Genomic DNA, 22,259 nt, shown 5'->3' on the forward strand with positions numbered 1-22,259 from the left:
GAATTTAACATCGCGGAATAACGGTCTACATAATACCCAGAAATATAATCCCAGATGTTGAACATGGGCGGGGTGCCAGCAGCGCCAACTAGAACCCGATAATGAATAGCTGGCGGCAACCCCGAGACGTTTATCTGGGATGTTATTGAAGGGTATTTCGATTCATTCATTGCTCAACCATCGTTTGGTTTAGACGTGCCACCATCAACTGCCCAAGCCTCGTCTCCAGGTAACACCGCTGCCATCCGTTTTATGTAATTGTATTTTTCATATTTTTTTATATAGCCAATAAATAACGGTCACATAATGTAAACACCACTGTTTAATTTCTTTTTACCTCCATTCACCGAGCCACATCATTTACCCTAAAATTTCAACAAAAGACTTATGCAATCGTTAGATATGGTATTTTCAGTGCAAAAACTCCGATATTAAAGCTATTGAATTCATGTTATCTATTTAAATAAATATGTACTTTTTGGGCCCTGATTTTTCATGGTTTTATTGACTTTGCCTTTTTGAGATTGCTTAGGTGATAAATATCAAAACCTTCTCGATCTTTTATTTTAAAGTAGCCCAACCGTCACAGGTACTATAAATAAATAAATCGAGGTTCTAACCTACACGAACCTAACCTATAAGAAATCTATCTATGTATCCAGTATCTGTATTGGATCAGCTAACAACTTAGCAACAAAACAAGATCTTTTGATATTGGTTTATCTATTGCTCGATGGTTTAAAGCATGCCTTAACCTATTTTACAGGAATTTCTAAAGACAAACTGTAGGTTATTGGAATTGAGAATAATGAAGCTTTAAAAAATATAACTTGTCCGAATGTGGAAGTGGTGCAGTTTCTGAAGCAGCTATCAATATAATAGCTGCCGTTAAAATTTGTTAGAAGCATCACAGTTTAGGATACATGATCACCAAATATCCATAGCCGTTGATAATTGCTTAGATTTGGAAAAACTGGTTTCTGCAAACCACGAACATTTGACTAGAAATAGTTCATGTAATAACTGTAAATCTGACGCTATCATTGATCAACAAATTACCACGACAGTATTAACCATGTTGAGATCTGCTGAAGTATTTTCGTTGTTTTTGTCCTACATATCAAGTATCAAGTATAGTTTCTGTTTGTCATATATAACTATTAAGTAAATTAAAAATATTATGTACTTACGACTTAATAAGTACAATAACTGTTGAAAATAGTTTTTGCAAGGTCTAACTTTTATGTAATGGCCTAATGGTAATTTAGTCATCCTCAAATAGTTTTAGATATTTAAACAATTTTAAAACAATATATTATTAATTCCTTCAAATTGCTATATTATACGATCCATAAATATAAGAAAATTCGAGAAATGGTGTTTTTACTATTGAAAATGGAGAGAGTGTTTTTATAATCGATATAATTAGCTAGCTACTGAAATTCTGTCTAGCATCTTTATTATAGACTGAAGCATGATAATATTATTTACGTAAAAATATTAAATTATCACATGAAATCAATTACAGTATTCATCGAATTTGGTGCCCAGTGAATTTTTATTTTGGAACAAATAAAGTGGTTTGGTGGATAAAGGACGCGAAGATTATCGTCTAAACGCACACATAGTTCAAAAAGATAAAAGGCTTAAAATTTAACAAGAAATGATCTGCTTAAAATGGTTCGTTTGTCTCTCTTTTTACTTAACTATAAAGAAAAAGTGAATTTTTAAAATGACCCCCATAGAAATATAGCGCAAACGAAAGGAAATAAAAAATCACCTAGGCATACGAACGCGTCGGATGCGGACACACAACATCATTTAAGCTCCTGTACGTTTATTTTCCTGTCGTTTTAAATACCTCTAAATCCAGCGATTGTATTTTTCTTTCGGGGCACTTTTTTATTTACGACCTATCCTGTGGGACAAGAACAACATAAACGAGAGAGATTTAGCAGCGCATCGCATAGTTATAAATATGAAATGAATGGGAAAATTATGGTTATAAATAGACTACAAGCCTCTGTTAGGCATTCACGCCTCCATAAGTGTATTAAAGATGTGTTTTTTGTCGTTTCCGTGACGTAAGTCGAAGGAATGCTCGTCTGAAGCATTTAATTGCTTCTACTGAAGATTGCCGCGAAATATGTATGGCTATATACATCTATAGAGCTGTGATGTTACATATCTAGTGGATGAAATAATGTTACGAAATATTTTTTTTTATTTTCTCTGTTAAATGTTTATTATCTCTTAACTTAAAATCTAAAATATATCTCAAAATAACTACAGACGAGATCGGGTATGATGTTTAATGCATACTATTAATCAATACTTGATATATTATTGAACAGGCAATAAAACAAGAATAAAAGTATGTTGAAATGTGTAAATTACAGAGAAAACTTTATTCTGTGGCTAAATAAATATTTAAATATATCGTGGAACTGTTTGAATTACTTTGACCTATATCATATGTATTTCAAACTAATAGAAAGTATTCAATTCGGTAAAAAACTAGTGCAAAAATATATATTTAACAATAGTCAGATACTTGATTGTATCATTAACTTTATTTCAAGTAAACGGTCAACTTTTATTGAAAACTTTACTTGTAAATTAAATCTGGTACCTAGGAACGAAAATTTTGGGATAATTTGAGGTTTATTTTCAGGTTTCATATATAAAATAATAAAATCCTATTCCATAAATATATATTTTTATTTTTTATGGGTTTATATTTATATTACAACTATGGGCTTATCTGGAATGGGCAGAAAGTTTAACGTGGGCTCTGAACCATAGTCCTCAGCATCAAGCCTACCGACTGGCGAGTGACCAACTTTAGAAATCATCCCAGAAGACATCCGGTCTTACCCAGCTTGATTATTAGCGTGACTGGGATCATTCCTTGTCGGATTTTATGCTCTTGCCTAGAACACTCACAAATTTTAAACAATCACAAATATACATTTACGACCATGCCCCAGCAGGATTCGAACCCGTGGCTATCGCAACAGTAGGAGGACCGTCCCATCGCCTTTACCACTGCGCCACTAAGCCGGCTCCTATTCCATATATTAAAACCCTATTTAGTAGATAATAAAGTAAGATAAAAATATACATTAAAGAAACGTTAATGTATGATGCCCATCTAATATACCTTTGAACAGACAGTGGTGAAACTTTGATGAAAATATAATTTAAAGTAATTTAAGTTTTGTCATATTTGAAAGTTAGTTAAAATATCTAGTCGTATGTGTTGCACTACTACATAAAGGAGAAAAGTGTTTTGGTGATTGTTGAAATTAATTACACTACTAAATCAGACGGTATTCTAAAGTATGAGAAAGCCGCATACAAATTTGAAGCAAAGCCTAAAAACTTTTTTAGTTAGTTAATAGTAAAATATCTAATAGTATCATTAGCCAATATATTTTTAAAGTAAAACAATGTATGCATTAAGTAATTGTTCCTGAAACAGAGAGACAGGAATGGAAAGCATTGGCATTACTGTGGTCAGTGGATATTGCGAAGAAACGTACCTAAAATGATATCTATGAACATTGCAATAATAAAATAATGCTCACTACCTAATGTCAATAGTCCCTGTATATTCCAATTTAAACCACTGCAACATTTGTGGATTACAGACAAGACATTGTTTAAAATATAAAAATTGACCTGAGAGCTAATAATAAACGAAGGGAATAGAAAATATTACCCAAAGGATTTCTGTTAATTCAAGACTTGAAAAACCAATCTCGAATAACTTACAATAAGTTCGAAATACGGAATAAAGTAGTATAGGCATTGGTACTGGAGAAAACAAAGTATTAGCAAGTAATGAAAATTCACTGTCTAATTATCCATATATTGATATTATAAAATAACCCAATAAATATTTACATAAGTATAAGAGAATGTTAAATTATGAATAACAAGTAGGTAACCCGGTTTGATAACTAAAGAAACAGTGTTACTTTAAATATAGTTAAAATAATTATTTGTAACGGATTATTTTATGGCATAGCCCGTTCAATAAAAAATGCCGTCTGCTATCATAGATGACGTCTTAATTGCTTTAATCTCGGAGCGGATTTTTTCTCATTTTATCCTAGTGAGAGAGAGAGAGAGATAGAATACCGTCTGATAGGTCGCAACATGTAACCGAATTAGGCCATAAAATTCAATTTGTCGTTTTGTTCAGAAAGGAGGTCTTACGACAGAAGAAAAGAAGACAAAATCCTGTTGAAATTACCACTGCATAAACTAAATATCATGAAAAATTGGATAGGTATCCAGTTCAAAGGGGTTTTCTGAACAACGCTGAACAACAACGATATGATACTAATATGCTTTAGAATTAATAGTGATATTCCTTTTCAAGTGATGGTAAGTGTTGTAATATAATCTTTTGTTTGGACTGGAATAGGAACTCTATCTTTACTTTATCACACTTTACTTTGTCTCACTTTATCCTAGTTAAAAAGGGATAGACTACTGTCTATAGCATAATAACAGAAGAAACAGTTGATGGGATCTTTTATCATGTTTTTGCGATTCAAACGAGCGTCGACTGTTTTTCCCATCCTACGACAAAAAAATTCGTCCTATTAAAAACGGGTTCGAACGAAAGGGCTTTTGCGAAAATGCCCTAATACATCCCAGGGCATATCGCATGGCACAGGTGTTTGTGAAAAAGGGGCTCGCCACGTATACAAAGCAAGGCAACTACTGTCATTTCGGTAATAAAGGGCGATTAGAGGAAAGTGTGCCGGAAAACACCTGATGACAGGCAGAGGCTCCGACCAATTTCGTTCTTTAAATGGACGGGATGTCATTTTTTATTTCTGTGCGTCGTCAGCCTAAAGCATGTCTCGGATGTAATATGAGTGCAAATCTGTTTTGGAAGCTGTTATTTTTATCTAGAAACGTTAAGTATTTTTTACATTAAATATTGAGTTACTTTTATATATAGGATGTTTCTTTTTTGATAATGCTATTTAAATAACTTCAAATATATTAAATTATTGTTGCTTTGTTCATTCATTGAAAATTAAGTGTATTAAGTTGGTGTGGAATACTTGCATCCATTTATCATTATTTATCTCTACTTATTGTGTTTATTATGCTCTGTAAAAACTTGAAACCTTTCAAATATGTTGCCTAAAGTGAAATCTTTACGAACAGCTCCGAGAAAAAAATGGATCGGGAGCCAGAACTGCTGCGACCAATTGCCAACTGTGGATGAATTTAGTGAAGAATCTTCAAAGTTCTGCGGCATTAATAACAACGTATTGATGATGATAATGATGATATAATGTGAAGGCAGGATAACAGGAGACCAACAACAAAGAAAACTTGAAACCTTTTTACAAAGTTTTAACAACTCAGAAGAGAAATACGATCATGTAATTATGGGCAAATAACATATAAAAAATGAGACATAACAACTGAAGGTGAAAAAAATAAGTGTCGAGATGATACTTTCAATATTTTTTTGCCCGTAGGTCCGACCCGCAATTAGAGAAAGTGCTCACTTTGAGAAAGTGCCTGTCTGACCTTTTTAATACAAAATGCAGCGAGCAGCTCCAAAAAAGGCATGGATCGACATTATAGAGAGAGATTTGAAACATAGAAGGTTAACATTGTCCAAGACCAGAACATTTGAGGCCGATTGTTAACAGAGGCGAGGTTTGACACAAAATGAATAGCAACAACAGCGTATTAGTTAGAAGAAGATATTCGCCCCGAGAGCCGACTATGGATTAATGATGATAATGTTTTATACAGTGCCTATCTTTTTGTGTCTTTTTTTGGATTTTGCAACTATTGTAGTATCTTTTACTTCCTTGCTATTTGATGTGGGAATATACTAAATTTGAACATTTGAAGCCATTTGTTACAGAATAAATTGTCATGGCAGAGATCATTGTCACTGATATTGTCTCATAGTCTCACACTAATAAAAGAAACCCGACCTTCAGTAAAAGGACAAATCCAACAAGACAAACATGTAAAATACTGAAGCATTTACTTGGATCGTAGGCTGACTTTGCACAAGCACATCTGGACCAAGCGTAATAAACTCGACAGCAAACTCCGTAGTGTGAATTGTTCCACAGATCGTCATTCCCATTTAATAAATTATAGTAAAATGATGGTATACAAATCCATCATCAAGCCAAACTGAATATACCGCATTCAACTATGGGACGCAACAAGCAGTAGCAATATTGATATAGTATAAATATTCTAGAATGAAGTTTTAAGGAATATTATCAATATTCCTCAAAGCATGAGAAACAGAATGAGAATATGAGAACAGTGAAGCAGAAAATAAGCCAGGATAGCATAAAATATGAGACGATACTTGAGCAGAGTAGGACAAGAGCACGCGAGGCTCAAGAGATGTGACATCCCCAGTCTCAGAAACAGATTCATCTAGAGGTCCATAGATTGAATTCTCTCACAAATAGTAATTTAACAAACAAACATTTTAGTAGTTGGAAAACACAGTACAGTGCTTTGTTGTCCCGAGACATATTGTATGACATATCTGACATATATGTATATGACATATCTATGGCGCAGAATAGAGAAGGAAAAAATGTTAAGGATAAATTTCATAATAATCTTGACCTTTAGTTTAACTGTCGTATTATTATTTATTGGACCAATAATATACAATATTATCTATATTAAAGTTCAAGCCAATATTGATGAATGTGGTCTTAAAGACTATAATTAAATCTTTAATTATAGTCTTTAATGGAAATTCATTGTCAACAGACCTGTTAACTTAATGATGTGGTAATGGATGAAGAAGTGAAAAAGTGTTTTCATCTCTACCCAAATCAATACTGATAAGTTAATAAGTTAATAATAATAATAATAATCAATAAGTTAGTAGAATTATTTCAAGGAGATATTGTTTTTCCGATGGGTATATATTCTCGATGAAATTCATTCAGTTAACTAGCCAATTTTAAGAAAAGAACACAAAATCCTGTCGAAATGACCACCCCATAGCCTGACCATCTCGCCCCATCATGACAAATTGAATAAAAACATTGCAGTTCAGAAGACTCTCAAAGGCGAACTAACAGAAAAAGCTGCTGTTATAAGCTGTTAGTTTTAAGCTACCCTGTTACAGTTATAAGCTGTAAAGCTCAAATGGTTTGTTACATGTGACTGATATACTTTTCAATTAATGGTGATGTCTCTTTTCGCGTGATGGCAAGTGTTTGTATTATAAGCTTTAAGTTGGATTGAAATAATAAAATGTATTTATTCTTGAAAAAAAATTGTATTTTCGTTCCTATACAATTTAAATCTCATATACATCAGATAACACTTGCCACTCTAACATAATAATTTTAATGTTTTTTCTTATTATAAACTTAATCAAACTGTATAGATATTAAAGAAAGCTGGAAATTAGTGATATTCGAACATCTCCATCGTGTATAGTCAACAAATAAACTTACTATGGTTGCGAATGTCGATATTCCAGTAGATATTCGCTATGAAACTCGAGCTTACAAATGCGACAGTCTATTTACATGGAATATTCCGATTGCAGTCGAGGATAAAGTGATTTTTCTATACCCGTGAGAGTATAGTTTCCATCGCGGCGGTATGCTCGACAGATCCGTTTGATAAATAAATCGCTGAATTTATAACGATTTCGTTGATGTCTTTTTATTGGATTTGTTGCATCAAAATTGAGACCATGTATACATATATACTTCTCATATACAGAATCTCATTGATGGTATTATACACATTATATTGATGGTCGTTGAGGTAAGAAAAAATAGTTAAATTGAATTTAGATTTAATGCGAACTAGAAAACGAATAATATGTTGTAGCAAGATGTATATTGGGACCAAAAAACGATCAAATATCTATTCAAGTGGTGAATTTTGTGAGGCTGCATCGAAATTTCATCAAACATAACTAATACAGCTTTAAAAGTAAACAAGTTAATAAGAATTACTAAATGTCTTCAGGGGTTTACGAAAGTTGCATAAGTTGCGAATAATATAAACATGCTTTGACCAATCTGATATTTGCTAATGATATCGCTGTATTCTATGATTACAATATCTGTAACCTTAATATCTTTCCAATGCGATGCCCAAGGCAAAATCTACATGTTTGTCTGCGTGATCTTATTGGGAGTAGAGGAATTTGCTTAAGATGCGAGAATAAATGGATAGTTGAGAAACAAAACTGACTCAGATTATGGACTGTCTGACCGGCGCAGCGAGCAACTCCGAAACAGTCATGGATGACACCATTTAATGCGACCTAAAAGATAGGAGACTAATACTGTCTGATTATCTGAAGCTAGAACAGTCATAATCGAATGGCAATTGTGGCGAGATTTGGTGAAGAATTTTCCTACATCAGTAATAGCAGCGTATGGACTGAGAAGTAGACACACTCTTTCGAGCGTCAGTTATGGATTAATGAATATGATTATGATTATATCAAATTGTTTTTATCATTTCGAGTAAATTGTGAAAGAAAAGGCTTATATTTGCCGATAAAAAATGTTATTTTATTGCACGGCACTTGCGTTGTTCAATACAATGGCAATATTCCATGAATAGATGTTTTAATTTGGGTCTATAAATTAATTTTAAAGGATTTACAACAGATTGTATTACTATGTATTAAATAGCGTCGGGTACATTTATAACCAACTTCATGTTTAAGTCTCACAAAGCCTGTCATTGTGTCACTGTCGCTGAACTGAACAAAACATTTTCTCAGTACGTTGAAAATGTTTGAATTTGTACTGAATAGATTTTTTTTTACTTCAATTTGAACAAAAATGCGACTGAAAGTCATAGAATACTGTGTGAAGCTCATACCAACCATGCTACATCAATTTCAATACGTGAATAATGGTTTCCACGTTTTAAAAGTGGTAATTATGACAACGAAGGCAAAGAGTATTCTGGACAATCAGAACAACTTGAAGACCAGGATTTGAAGGCATTACTCAATAATCAGGCATTACTCAATAAACTATTAATGGGGATAGTCATCGACTACAATTTATGCGTTTGAGTTGATGATTGCACAAAAAAACGAACGGAATACGAGCAAAGCTGCAACATGTTAGCTGCAAATGTTATTCTTCAGCATGACAATGCTCGACCACATGTTGGCAAAACCGCCGAAAACATACCTCGAGAAACATTAGCATGGGAAATGCTATCCCACCTGTAGTATTCTCCAGACTTTGCTCCTTCTGACTGATATTTGTTCCGACATATGAATCGTGACCTCTCTGAGCGGTTCACTTCTTATGAGGATACCAAAAAATCGGTCGATTCGTGGAGAGTCTCAAAAGAAACATCGATCTCTCGAGATAGGACCCTGAAAATAGCCTGATTTTCTGATGAGGAAAAGTAGCAGCCATCGATGGACAATAATTTGAATACAATACGATTCTATCGATTTATTACAGTAACGCTTTAAATAAAAATTTTTTTTAACTAATTTATACTATGTATTAACTATATTAGTCAAATTTAGAATCCAAGGATTACTTTACATTTTAAAATTGAGAAAAGTAGATTGAAATGAACTTTGTTTTAAGCTGGCATATTATTAAGATGTCTAAAATAGTTTAATTACCAACTGCATATATACATTTTCCGTAATTTATTTTTTATGTATAATTTATGTGTAATGGAAATTACTGAACTTTATGTTGATGCTTTATCCAAATAATAAAAAAAAGAACTTGAGTACTTACCGAACACTATCAGTTGTGATGTTGGAGCCGTACGTTTGGCCGCTATATTCTCCGCTACACACGTATAATTTCCTGTATCTTGGGTACGGGCCTGACCGATTAACAAGTGACCCTCGGTGGTGACCAAGACCGAACTATCGGATTGCAGGACTTGCCCCCCGCGAAGCCAATACACCCTGGGGGGTGGCATACCCTGCGGTGCCACGCAATTGAGCTCGGTATGTTGGCCTATTTCCACTTTAATAATCGGTTCAGGGTTGAATTCGAACTGTTTCTTCAGATCTGTGAAAAGATAAAAGAAATAAATTCATTTAACTATACGATCTGATTGTTATTATTTATGTTAATGCTATCTCGGACTGGTTTTGTTTCGATAACTTAATTACTTTTATTATATGAATATTATGCATTAATTATTGCATTAATATGATTTTCGTTGACCTTAGTTATAGATTTGAAACAAGATAAAAATAATGTAAATATAGGGTCTTTCTCGAAAATTCGTAATTTTTTTTCAGCGCATTGAAAGGGTTAGTGATCTACAGCAAGTGATGGGTGAGGTAGGGAGTCCTTTTAGGTAAGGAAGACATCAAAGCTGACTTGTCTTTGAGTAACGGATGAGCAAAATTTTGTCGGAAAAAAGGTTCAGCGTGTAGTGGAGTAGATGTTCATTATCAAATTTTACGTTAAATTAAAAAAGGCCATCGAAAATATATGACAAGGGAAGTTTTCATGATGGAAAATATCTAGGTCAACGTGTATAAGTGGCACAAGAAATATTAAGAAGGATGGAAATGATGCTTTGTCGTACATAGCCCTTGCCAACAAGGAATTTCTCAGCGTGATGACGCTGCCTAATCCACCTTACAGTTCTGATTTATTACCGCCAGATTTATTGTTGTCCGTATATGGAGACATTGACATTAATCATTTTAGATTCATCCTTTACAACAACTTATAGCAATATGCAATTTGACTGCAATTATTTCATTTTTGTCTCATTTGCCTTCTTACATAAGATATCCAATTTAAATAATAATTTTGCAGCAACACATTTTAAGAAATAATTTTCAATCAGGATGAGTCAGTGCCCATTTATGCCGTTATATATGGAATATATCATCATTTAAATATCCACTGTGGCTTCTCACGAGTCGAATTCGAATATTTCAATTTTCTTTAACTCTGATAGGTATAGTCTGCTAAATTTGGTCGACGGCTTGGGTTACGTTGACTTTAGACCATCGGTTGATTGTAGTTGACTGGAAAAGAGCTGGCATTTTAGAAAACCCTTCGAGAAAAGGTTGAATAATTTCACATCGTATACTTTTGATAGACAATTCACATCATATTTGGGAGAGATAATCATACATCTCTGATTAATACACAATGTCCGATCGATCTTACACTAATATAAGTCATGTCAAAGGCAATTTTCTAGTGAGTTGCGAAATTACTATAGTATTCAGTCACTGATGTCAAACCGACTGAATACTGACCAACAGGTTAAACAAATTCCGTCAAGACAATATGAACACTATAGATGGCAAAGTCTACTCGTTATAAGTGATTCGGTTATTTAAGTTTGAATTTTATATTATTGCATTATATAGGATTATTATATTATTACTTAGTATAGTTGTAGAATTAAGTATACACTATTAAATTGGAGAACCACATTTGTGGTGACTACGCTCTTGAATATTATGGCAACCAAGCCAATACTTGCAAAGTAAGGAAAATATTTGTTGTGTATGTTGTATTGTTGTTCCTATATTCCAAAATAATTTGTAAACCGAACAAGTTATTCGAAACTATAGTGCGTGAAAAGAGAAAATCTTTTTTATTAATAGAATTTATCAATAATTTATAAACTAATTTAATAGGTATAATTTTTTTTATTTAGGCGTTACATAAGCGCAGATTACTTTGACTTATATGAAATAAATGAAATTAGTTATAGTGTTTTCTCTACATGATTTTTGTCTAGTCACAATAATCGCATAAGTATGTAATAAAGCACCTCCTTCATGTCCTACCAGAAATGCAGAAGTATCTTCTTTAGTTGCATGTCCTGTTTTGACGTCTATATGTTGGCCTGAGCTTTAGTATAAGGTTTTTGTACAAGATAGAAGCTAGAAGTATATTTTTTTTGTGACTTAAATTCGTACACATCTGCTGTTTATCAGTCACCATCGTACGAAGTACAACCGCCAAGTATATCGTACATTATGTTATTTTTCGAAAATATATAGCTAAAGTAGACTTTTCATTTGGAGTAATGGACTCTTTCAAAGCCACAAAAGATCACAAATAGATCCGTATTCTAAATATAAAATCGGAAGATGAAAAATCCTTAAAACACTCTCTTCACCGTCACCCAATTATGTATCATTCTTAGAGCGATATTACTCAGAAATAAATACGCCGTTCTTCGTTTCCAACAAGTGTATAACACACCCTACTCAAAAAGGGAAATGACTAATTTTAAATAGCCGATGTTCTTTTAGTTACAGAAAATTACAGTATCGGTTCACTCTAATATTATATATTCAGCAGGACTATTAACAAAGAGCAAATTATATAAAGCCTGACTGGAAACCGTCTCAATCGATACTAAAAAAACCTATTAATCACCGCTATATTCCCCTGGATTATCTATAACCACCGTAGTTGGGAAGGCAATGATTTTCGACGATAAATACAATCGGAGCGACGACTGTTCCTTGAAAAATTTATTACTTCCAACGATATTTTTTCCTGGAAATTATAGAAGCGCCTTTCTGAAACTTTAAAGAACGGAAGCTACCCTCCAGGACAATAGGCTCCGCTCGTCTGGCCCCCTCCGCCCTGCTCACCCTCCCATAATCGTGCTCCGTCTAAATTAAAAAGGTCTTTGGAAAGTTTTTAAAAATTAAAGGGAAAACTAAGAGAGGTCCGTTTTATTGTCCTAATTTTACTGTTATAGTAGCGCAGTTGAAAAGGTCATTTTAATTAAAAGACGGCTTTTAGGTATAATTCATTTTTGGAATGGAAATTAAACGTTTTGTTTAAATTATGGTATATCATAAATTGGTAGATACCGGGTTAGATACTTTTTGTGGTTTATTCTTTAAGTTTATAGAAGGATTTTTAAAACACTATTGAGCGTATATGTTCATATAATAATAAACTATATTACGCATCGGGCAAAATATATATGTTACAACATTAACATTAATTTGGCTATATAGATATCGCTATAGCAGATGTTAAATTGCAATATAGATAGCGGATAATATCTAGATGATAAGCAAGGAAAACTGAAAGTCGAATTAGTTTGAATATTGCATGTAAAAAGGTAAGAGGATGACGTAAATATGAGTGTTAAAATTAACATCAAATGGAAAAAAAAACATCAGGCTTGTTTCATTGTTAAATATACTAGTACAAGTCTCCAGAATATCAATTAGGATATCGCAACAAGCATGGTATTTTAGAACAATTAGATAAACTAACTACTAAACTAAATTAATAAAAACCTAAAAGATATGTCTCTGCTGTCTTTTGATAGAATGACATACAAGTTAAACTAAAAAATCTTCTTCGTTTACACTTTCCACTGCTATAAAACAAAATTACGAACACATTGAACTATATCCAATATACTCAGAAGTTCTCCAGGGCACTGTACTGGATCCAAATTTTGAATCTCCTGTATACTGTTGATCTACCGACCACACCACAAAATTGGCTACAGTGGCTAGTACACAGTTTTGATTATCGCGAATATCCAATGATAACACCGAAAAATCTCAATTTAATAAATTGTAATTGTTGCTCCAAATTGGCGTTTTAAAACAAATGAAACAAAATCCACCCATGAAACTTTTATCTTCCATCAGTCATATTTAATATAGGCTTCATTAAAGGATTTCAAACTATGCACTACATCATTACTATATCTCTGGAGTGTCCGTGCATCCCAATGTCGTTAGTAAATTAGTTAAATATGCGTAGTAACCGAAAATATATATACTAAAACGTTTATTACATATAGTTTCATTTAATTATGAGGACCCTTTTTTTTCATTCACTTCAAAAGCATTTCCTTTTACCTTTTTTTATTTATACGATTAATTTTCGACACGAAAACGGAACCTAACCAACATTTTTTGTATAATTCCTCACATATTTGCATTCTTTGTTATGTTTCTTGTTGGTTTTGTGTTATTGCATCCTTACGAAACTGATAGTGACACTATATAGAGAGTAAAGGGATCTCTATCATCTCTATCAGATGTATAAATATATAACATATTGAATATTCCAATTAATGAGTTGTCAATTCTTACTTGAATAAAATATATTGCTCATATTTTCAGTATTTTTTAAAATATTATTTCACTAAGCTTTCCATATCAGTAAAATACGTAGACTAAAAAGTTTGCTATTAACCAATCTGATTAATGGACATATATGCTTTAGAGCAAAATTTATTACTTATAAATTTGAATGTCATATTATATGTCAACCATATAATAATTATTATAAAAACTATTTGTCGCCATTTGGGTAGATTGTTGAGTTACTGAGGATAGTAAAAAAGTTTCTCATACCGAATATTAATACAAAATTGCATTTGAACTTCTATTAAATTATTATAATAAGAGATTGTGTCAATACTCTGACCTACTGGTCTATGAACTTTGAATGATCAATCTTTAATCTGCTAACTGTATGGGTATAATTTTAGTCATAGTTAAAATTAATTACAACAAATAACCTTCTTTTATGCTTCTTGAAAGTGACAGTAAATTATTTAATATAATTATTATAAAAGGACCTAATTAAATAAACAATTCATAACGGCTGCGGTTTATTTTAAAATTCTACAACAAAAATACAAATCGACCACATAGACGAATACCTTATCTACTTTTCCTCGAAGAAAACAAACCAATCTTAGTTCTGAAAACCCATATAAAAAACTCGTTTTTATAACACGTCTCAATCGTATCAGAGTTGGTTTTATAGATTCATTTAAACGCAATAATCTTATTTAATTAAGAAAAAAAAATAGACCGAGAACGTAAAAAGCCGTCCATAAGAGGTTTTTTTCCGTTTGTTATCTGGCCAGTAATCTGAAAATAAATTCGACCACACGCTGCGAACCCAACAAAGTTATCGGTCAGTTCAAACAGAACGTTCGAAATCGAAAAATCGAACGATTTCGAGTAACATAGAACATGCAGGTAAAAAATTATTTATATTGAGGCTTTGTTACGCAATACCGTCTTATATCAATTATATTTCAAAACAGACACAGCGTTCCTACGTTTACAATCGAATACATATTTGTATAGATGTACAGATTGGATATCTGATAATTATTGATGACTTCTAGAGCAATATCGATATAGAAATCATTTTAATTTGATAAGTTTCATTCATAATAATCGAAGTAGAAATGAAATAGAAAGGTTATGACACTACAAAATAGCCAAAGGGGTGGTAAAAATGTTATTCGTGAATTGAGAGGATTATTAATATTGAAAACCCATTTTAGAATATCCTAATGTATTTTTTACTTATTAAATACATATTAGTTTTGCAAGAAATAGCAGTTTTCCAGTGAAGAAAAAGGTTTTTTATATTATAGGATTTAAATTCGATCTAAAGCCGGTATCATAGGACCTATGACCTGGATATGACCTCATAATTAAGTTGTTTTCCTAAGATTTGAAAAGTAACTAAAAGAAAATAATCATGATTGTCAAACTGGAGTAAAACCAGAAAACTGGCCTTTGAGCAAGTGTATTTTATCATAAAACAAGACGATGAACACATTTAATATATTCACAAGGCAATGTACTGGGTTCAATATAGGACCTCCTATATACTTCTCTGATCTACCGTACACAAAAACCATTACTGCGGAAACATATGCACACGACATGGTAGTTTTCACATGAAGATCCAATAGCAGCATTAATGCACTTCAAAAAATAACTAAATAAAATAGAACTTCGACTGAAATCATGACGAATCAAAGAAAATGAAACAACATCTACCCACGTAACTTTCACAATCCGTAGAAGGACATACCAGTGATATTCAAATAATATCCAAATGAATCCAATGAGTTAAACCACTGAATATCAATAACTGTCAGCTCCTCAAGCAAATAATCCTAAATATTTTGGTAGGTATCTAAACTAATGTTCAACTTGGAATAATCTAGCCATCATTCAGTGGTTACCAAATAAAGTGTTGCGTACAAATTGATGCTCCGTAATATAGGGTGATTCTTTTAAAACCCATAAGAAGTCTAATTCAGAATGTATGTCTTAAGTACCTTGAAGGAGTATGCTAATAATTATTTAGCAAAATATATGTAGACTAATATGTAACACTTTTATAAATCTATTTATCCCATTTCCTTACATATATATGATAATTTTGCAAACATGATAACTGTTAGTATCCCAAAGCACAACTAAACATATTCATCCTTTATTGGAATAACCAAACTTTAAAGGAATTTAAGCAATTGGCTTTCTGCGAGTTTTAGTTTTTCAAATGAAGAGATAATAGAGAAATAGAAATAGAGAATAGAGAAAAAAAGAGGTATATTGAAAAGTTAGTGTTAGTGACATTCGTTTCATTGGTGACATATAAAGATTATCATCGTTGATTTTGTTATAGAAACTTACCTTATTCTATTAATGTTATTTCGCTAAATTTTCTGTCTTTTTAGTGTATGTGACATTGTATGATATTGTTGTGCTTCATTTATAATTTTTGACTTGAATTAGAAATAAACTAAACTACCTAAAATGAAATAATATTTGCAAGAACAAACTCTTTAGAATTAGCTAGTCAATCATCGTACATCACGAATTATAATAATTTCATTTGAGTTTATTCTCGTTAATATAACTTATAATATGCTGCATAAAAGAACATGTCCACCGGTCTATATCAATAATAGTCAATTCCCGCAAGCAGACGATGTTAAATATGTAGTGTGCACTTAGATCGACGCCTTACTATACTTATCCAACTTATCAACAAGATATTATTGTATAAATCTATACTCAAGTCTATTTGGTCATATGGAATCCAACTATGGGGAACCGGTAACAAGTCTAATATATCCATCATATAACGGTTCCAAAATAAAGTGTTGCGTGCCATTGTCGATGCTCCGTACTATGTTCCAAGTGAAGTGATACAACGCGATATACCTCTAGAACGGATAACAAGTGTAATTCAACGTGTTTGTGTGAAGTACTTCGAAAGAATGTCAGTAAATCCCAATGTACTCGCTAATAAGCTAAATATGCGAACTGATAGTGAAGTGCGTAGACCATCCGATCTGATTATTGGACATATATAGACTTTAGATACTAAGAGTAATACTAAAAAAAATTGAGTTAATTGCAAGATAATACTAAACTTCATCTCCATCTGTGTTAATTGAGTAAAAGTAATACTTTATATTTACATTTTATCACTAATATTAAAAAATATTAACTAAAAAAATTGATATTCAAAGTCCATTGAACCATAGGGCCATCATCAGCTCCAATCCAGACAGATATTTTAAAGGAACATAAGGAGATAATAATCGTTGCATATAAGAAGAATTTGAACAACACATATTTAATCCCATATTACTAAACCTCTGAAATGAAGCTCGTATCTATCGATACTTATCCACAATCTTAGCTTAGAATCGAACACTGACAGGTTCTCATCAGAATAAACTGAACGTTTAATATTAACGGTATTATTCCTGATCTGATTATCCGTCATCAAAGCCGTTTATCAACAGTGTAATTCCTCGATCTGATTAACAAATTCGATCTGCCCAAGCCAAATCCAATCAACAAGTACGATGATTAAGTTTCAGGTCGAGTATGTTATTGCCCGATCAGTTTATAATATAGTAAAACATATTTTATTAATTTAATATAATGTTTAAATAATCTTCAATATGACTGGAAAAGTATTTCTTGTTCATACTGCAATATGTAAAATAAAAATAGTTGTATATACGAGGGCAAGGTGAGTAATTCTCGACCGTACAATGAAAGGCTTACGATCTTCTGTTAAAAAAATATTTTATTTTTCTACATAATCTCTTTGGATTTCCACACACTTGTTTTTCTCCAACATTAGTATTACTTCCTGAAAATGAGAAGCTATGAAAATATTCATCTAATTTACTGAAGGAATTAATGCTTTTGTAAAAAACAAATGTATTCAAGTTTGGGCGAGCAGATTTTTTTTTGAGCCCCCAGATTTCACGGGAGGATTTATATATATATATATATATATATATATATATATATATATATATATATATATATATATATATATAATCTCATAATTCATTGTTTCATAATACAGGTTTTTTTAATACTGACCCATGAGATTCAACCTTCCTGCTTCGAATGCAGCTTCATTTTTGGCGCGTGGAGATTTATCTATTTAAAAACACGCCTAATATCTACTGCAAAAAGTCGTATGAAAAAAACGCGTGAGAGAACATTTTAAAACTTATCATATGAACTATCGACATATGCATTCAAGCAACAAATATTTATTCCGGATAATTGGAATGCCATTTCTGCTTCAGACCGAAAACTTTTCAACTTACCATTGTAGTTAGTATATCAATTATCTTCATCGATTTTTATGAAGACTTCTAGTAGAAAGCAGCATGTACAGTTTAATTAATAATATCAAGAACAGATAGGCTATTCTCTTGAAACATTATATATTACTTTTTGTATATTGATAACAGGAAAGAATAATATTTGCTGAATATGGCTTATTCAATAGTATCAATTAAATATATTTCATAGGTATATCAATATTTCCATGTGTATTCTGAAGGCTTTTGCAAGATGTCTCGAGCCGAGTGAGCGTTGTCATGTCTAAAATAACCTTTTCGTATTTCAGCTTGTGTAACATAATATCTTTTATGTTCAATTACATTGTTCAGCACTCAGCTCAAACGTATCAGTCTATAGATTATTCAACATTTTTTTTTGTACATACGTCATCAAGATTTTTAATGTTTCGCAATTTGTAAATTCGTTTTAAAATCCGACATATATTCCTCCTCATTTTATTCTAGTTAAAAAGAGATACAAAGCTGTCTGATTATTTCAAACATGTAAACGAATGAATCTGTCAAAGTCGTCAGGTTGTCAGACGTATGCAAAATTCTTGAAAGCAATAGTGATAAAAGGTTATAATTCTAACCTATAAACCATTGTGGAAGTATAATTGGTGGTAACTGTAGTTTTTAAAGGTACTGTAATAGTAAAATAAATTATATTTGATAACAATTTTGTTCAATCATTTTATTTAGATTGGAATTTTGTTCTCTGTCAAAGCCAAACTGAAGTAAAACTCAGAGTTAATGTGGCAACATTTTTATTTTTGTTTGACGGGTTTTGACGTCACAAATTTAGATGATGTTTGTACAAAATAACTTTGAACAGACTATTTGTGCGTTAAAATTTGAGGTCTGATGAAATAATAATCACTGATGGTCAAACTCGATGACTGCTTTGCAGGTGCTTTAACTAACTTATTGATTTAGAAAATAACAAAAGCGGTGTACAAAATCAGATTTGGTTTAGCGAATCTTATATAATAATTTAGATGATTTTCAGAATATGTCAATTTTATTATTCGTTGAGTACAGTTTAAAAGGAGAGTAGACCTAAACTATGAAGTAACATCCGATGCAGTAAGCTGGACTTAAGACTATTGAATATGGGGGGCAATATATGCAGACTTAACATTACACAATTCGGAAGAAGCATTAAAATTGTTAATTTTCTTGTTCATGAAGAATACATCTGATAGCAATTTACGTTAGCAATACCCCGTCGATGTAAAACTAAACCAAACACGACCACAATTCCCTTTTATGCCAGATTATAAGCAGTTTCAACTTTAGCGGTCGTTTTTCGTCTTTCGCTTTCACGCCCCAACATCTTCATCACGCCCAGAAATCATTAAAATACCCCGCAAAACATTAATTTAATTTAATATAGACCGTTAAAATTTTAATAATGCCGAAAATAGCGATGCTCCCGAGCTCTTGCAGATGCTATGCATCACTGAAGCGACCATTATAAAAGTTGGACCTCGAGGGGGCTCGAATATCCCATAAATTATGTAGCATCGCACGCGGAAGGAGCCCGAAGCCCGATGAGGCACGCATGTACCGTTGGCGGAAAAGGGCTGCAATTTTCCTTTTAATGATTTATGGAAATATCGGAAGATTAGCTGGGGAGAAAATTCGGCGATGGCGGTGTGTGCGAGTGTGATTTTTTATCGCTTATGGGTACGAAACGTTTTTTTAAAGGGAATTAACGTTAAAAATGGCCTGTTTTTTTCCGCCAATGTGTTACAAATAACCTCGGGGTTAAGTAATATTTACGATGAGATGAAAACAAGAAATAAATTGGTTTGTTACGTTAAATGGTCATATTGAAAACTGATGGTTTAATTTCAAATTTCTGTGCAAGTTTTCTATTATATTTAAAATGAATGCACTTAAGAATAATGTGTGTTGTATATCTAGACAATATAAACCAACAAAGAAAGGTATATTGTTGGAAAGCACAGGAACTTATAATTTGAGAGAGAGAAACACCCAAAACAAACAAGTGAAAGACGATGACCTATGGTTATTAACAAAAGAACAACACCTGGAAAAGCTATCCGAATTAAAAGTCAGCTGAAACTAAGAAATATACAAAAAAATTATGAGTAAAACGGACGACACAAAAGAGAAAATAGGAAATACTTATACTAAAATGGTGCCTATGTAATTTTGAGGTCTTTCAATTCAAGACAAATTCTACATATTTGTATCCAAAATCATACTAGAAATGAAGTCATTCGTTTAAAATACGACAATCAGAGCACAGCTGAGAAAAATGATCAGGGACGCAGATTGTAATGATTCAGACGTGCCTGTAGAATAAAAGGTGAACGAATTCATCATAGACTCCAGTGGCGAAATTAACTTTTTGGATGGAAGACATAGCGAACAGCTTTGAAAAAGAAATGGATCAAGATTAAACCGAAATCATGTTCCGAGGCCAGAACTATAGAGTCAGCTCCGACTGACAGTCAGCTGTGGCTGGATTTAGTGAAGAATGTTCTGCAGCACTAACGATAACATGTTGATTATGATGATAGATATTATTTGAAGGAAGTGTAACAGGAGAAAAGCAGTAATGAAAACTTGAAACATTTTTAGAGATTTTGTAAAAGTCATAGGAGAGAGAAAATCATATAATTATGGGACTCTTAACGGATAAAAAAGGAGACAGAATAACTGAAGGTTTTTGACACAAAGAGATAATACTTTCAACAATTGCTTAACCCGCAAGAATCAAAATAGGAAAATGTATATCGACAAACAAAAGCAGAAAGTGAGATCTGAAGCTGAGGTAAGAAATTGGAAGGATGGAAAATATCCAGGTCAATATAAAAGAGTATCAGAAATGTTTTAAAAATTGGAACAGAAGGTTATAATTTTTAGTGAAAATTTCCCATGTATTTTATGATTATGGAAACCAGGACATATCCCAGTATATAAAAAGGGAGATAGAAGGGTCAGTAATAATTATTGAGGGATGTTATGCACAGTCATGAAAATATAAGAACAAATAATAGAATATCGTCTAAAATCGGTGGAAGTTAAGTAAAATACTAATAGATTCACAGAGCAGTTTCCGAAAGGTATATTTATATTTAGTATAAAACAAAGAGAGGAAAAAGTATGTCGTAAAAATATGTACTATGGCATTCATTGATTTGGAAAAGGCACTTGCTAGACTAAAAAGAGAAATATTAGAAATGTACACCAATGCTGTCACTTCAGACAACATAAAATTTACCAACTTTGAAATTCAAGCAGGACTAAGACAGGTGCAAGTTTAAGTCCAATCTTATATGATATTAAGACATGAGATAGTTAAGAAATTGAAAATTGAAAAAATAGCACATATAGGGTATAGAATATTTGCGAATGATGCACAAACTGATAGACCAGACCACTTACAGGAAAACTTTAATAGATGGCAGGAAACACTAAGTGAATACGAAATGATAGTGAATGAAATCAAAGCGAAAGTCGTGGCGAGTCAGAAGAAATAAATATCCAAATTGAAGACGTAAAAATAGAACAAACAAATGCATTTAAATATCTGGATACAGGAATTGAAGGTAATGGAAGTTAGAAAAACTACGGATTTGTACTTCGCTATAACAAGTAGATTCATTAATTTAAAAAAAGTCAAACGAAAATGGAAGTTTGCAAAGCAATGGTATTGTCAAGCAGAGATAAAAACAAGATGTAATCAGTGGAAATTAAGAGGACTAGAATCGAAGAAATAAGAAAATACCTCAACATTAAATCAGTGGAAGAGCGACACTTACAGCGTGTCGTGGACA

At 32.3% G+C, this 22,259-nt stretch overlaps 1 protein-coding gene across 4 annotated transcripts in view; it reads right to left on the minus strand.

Annotated features, from left to right (window-relative positions):
• unc-5 (netrin receptor unc-5) overlaps positions 1-22,259 on the minus strand; it is a 520,122-nt gene that overhangs the window by 191,461 nt on the left and 306,402 nt on the right. For all 4 annotated transcript variants that reach the window (XM_076413586.1, XM_076413583.1, XM_076413584.1 and 1 more), the window contains one exon: positions 9,783-10,064. In XM_076413586.1, the coding sequence (XP_076269701.1) occupies positions 9,783-10,064 (282 nt within the window). The remainder of the gene's footprint in view (positions 1-9,782; positions 10,065-22,259) is intronic.

Source organism: Rhynchophorus ferrugineus, unplaced genomic scaffold (genome assembly GCF_030347505.1).
Source record: "Rhynchophorus ferrugineus isolate W39M unplaced genomic scaffold, kcgeb_rfMv2 rfM9, whole genome shotgun sequence".
Classification (NCBI taxonomy): Eukaryota; Metazoa; Arthropoda; class Insecta; order Coleoptera; family Curculionidae; genus Rhynchophorus; species Rhynchophorus ferrugineus.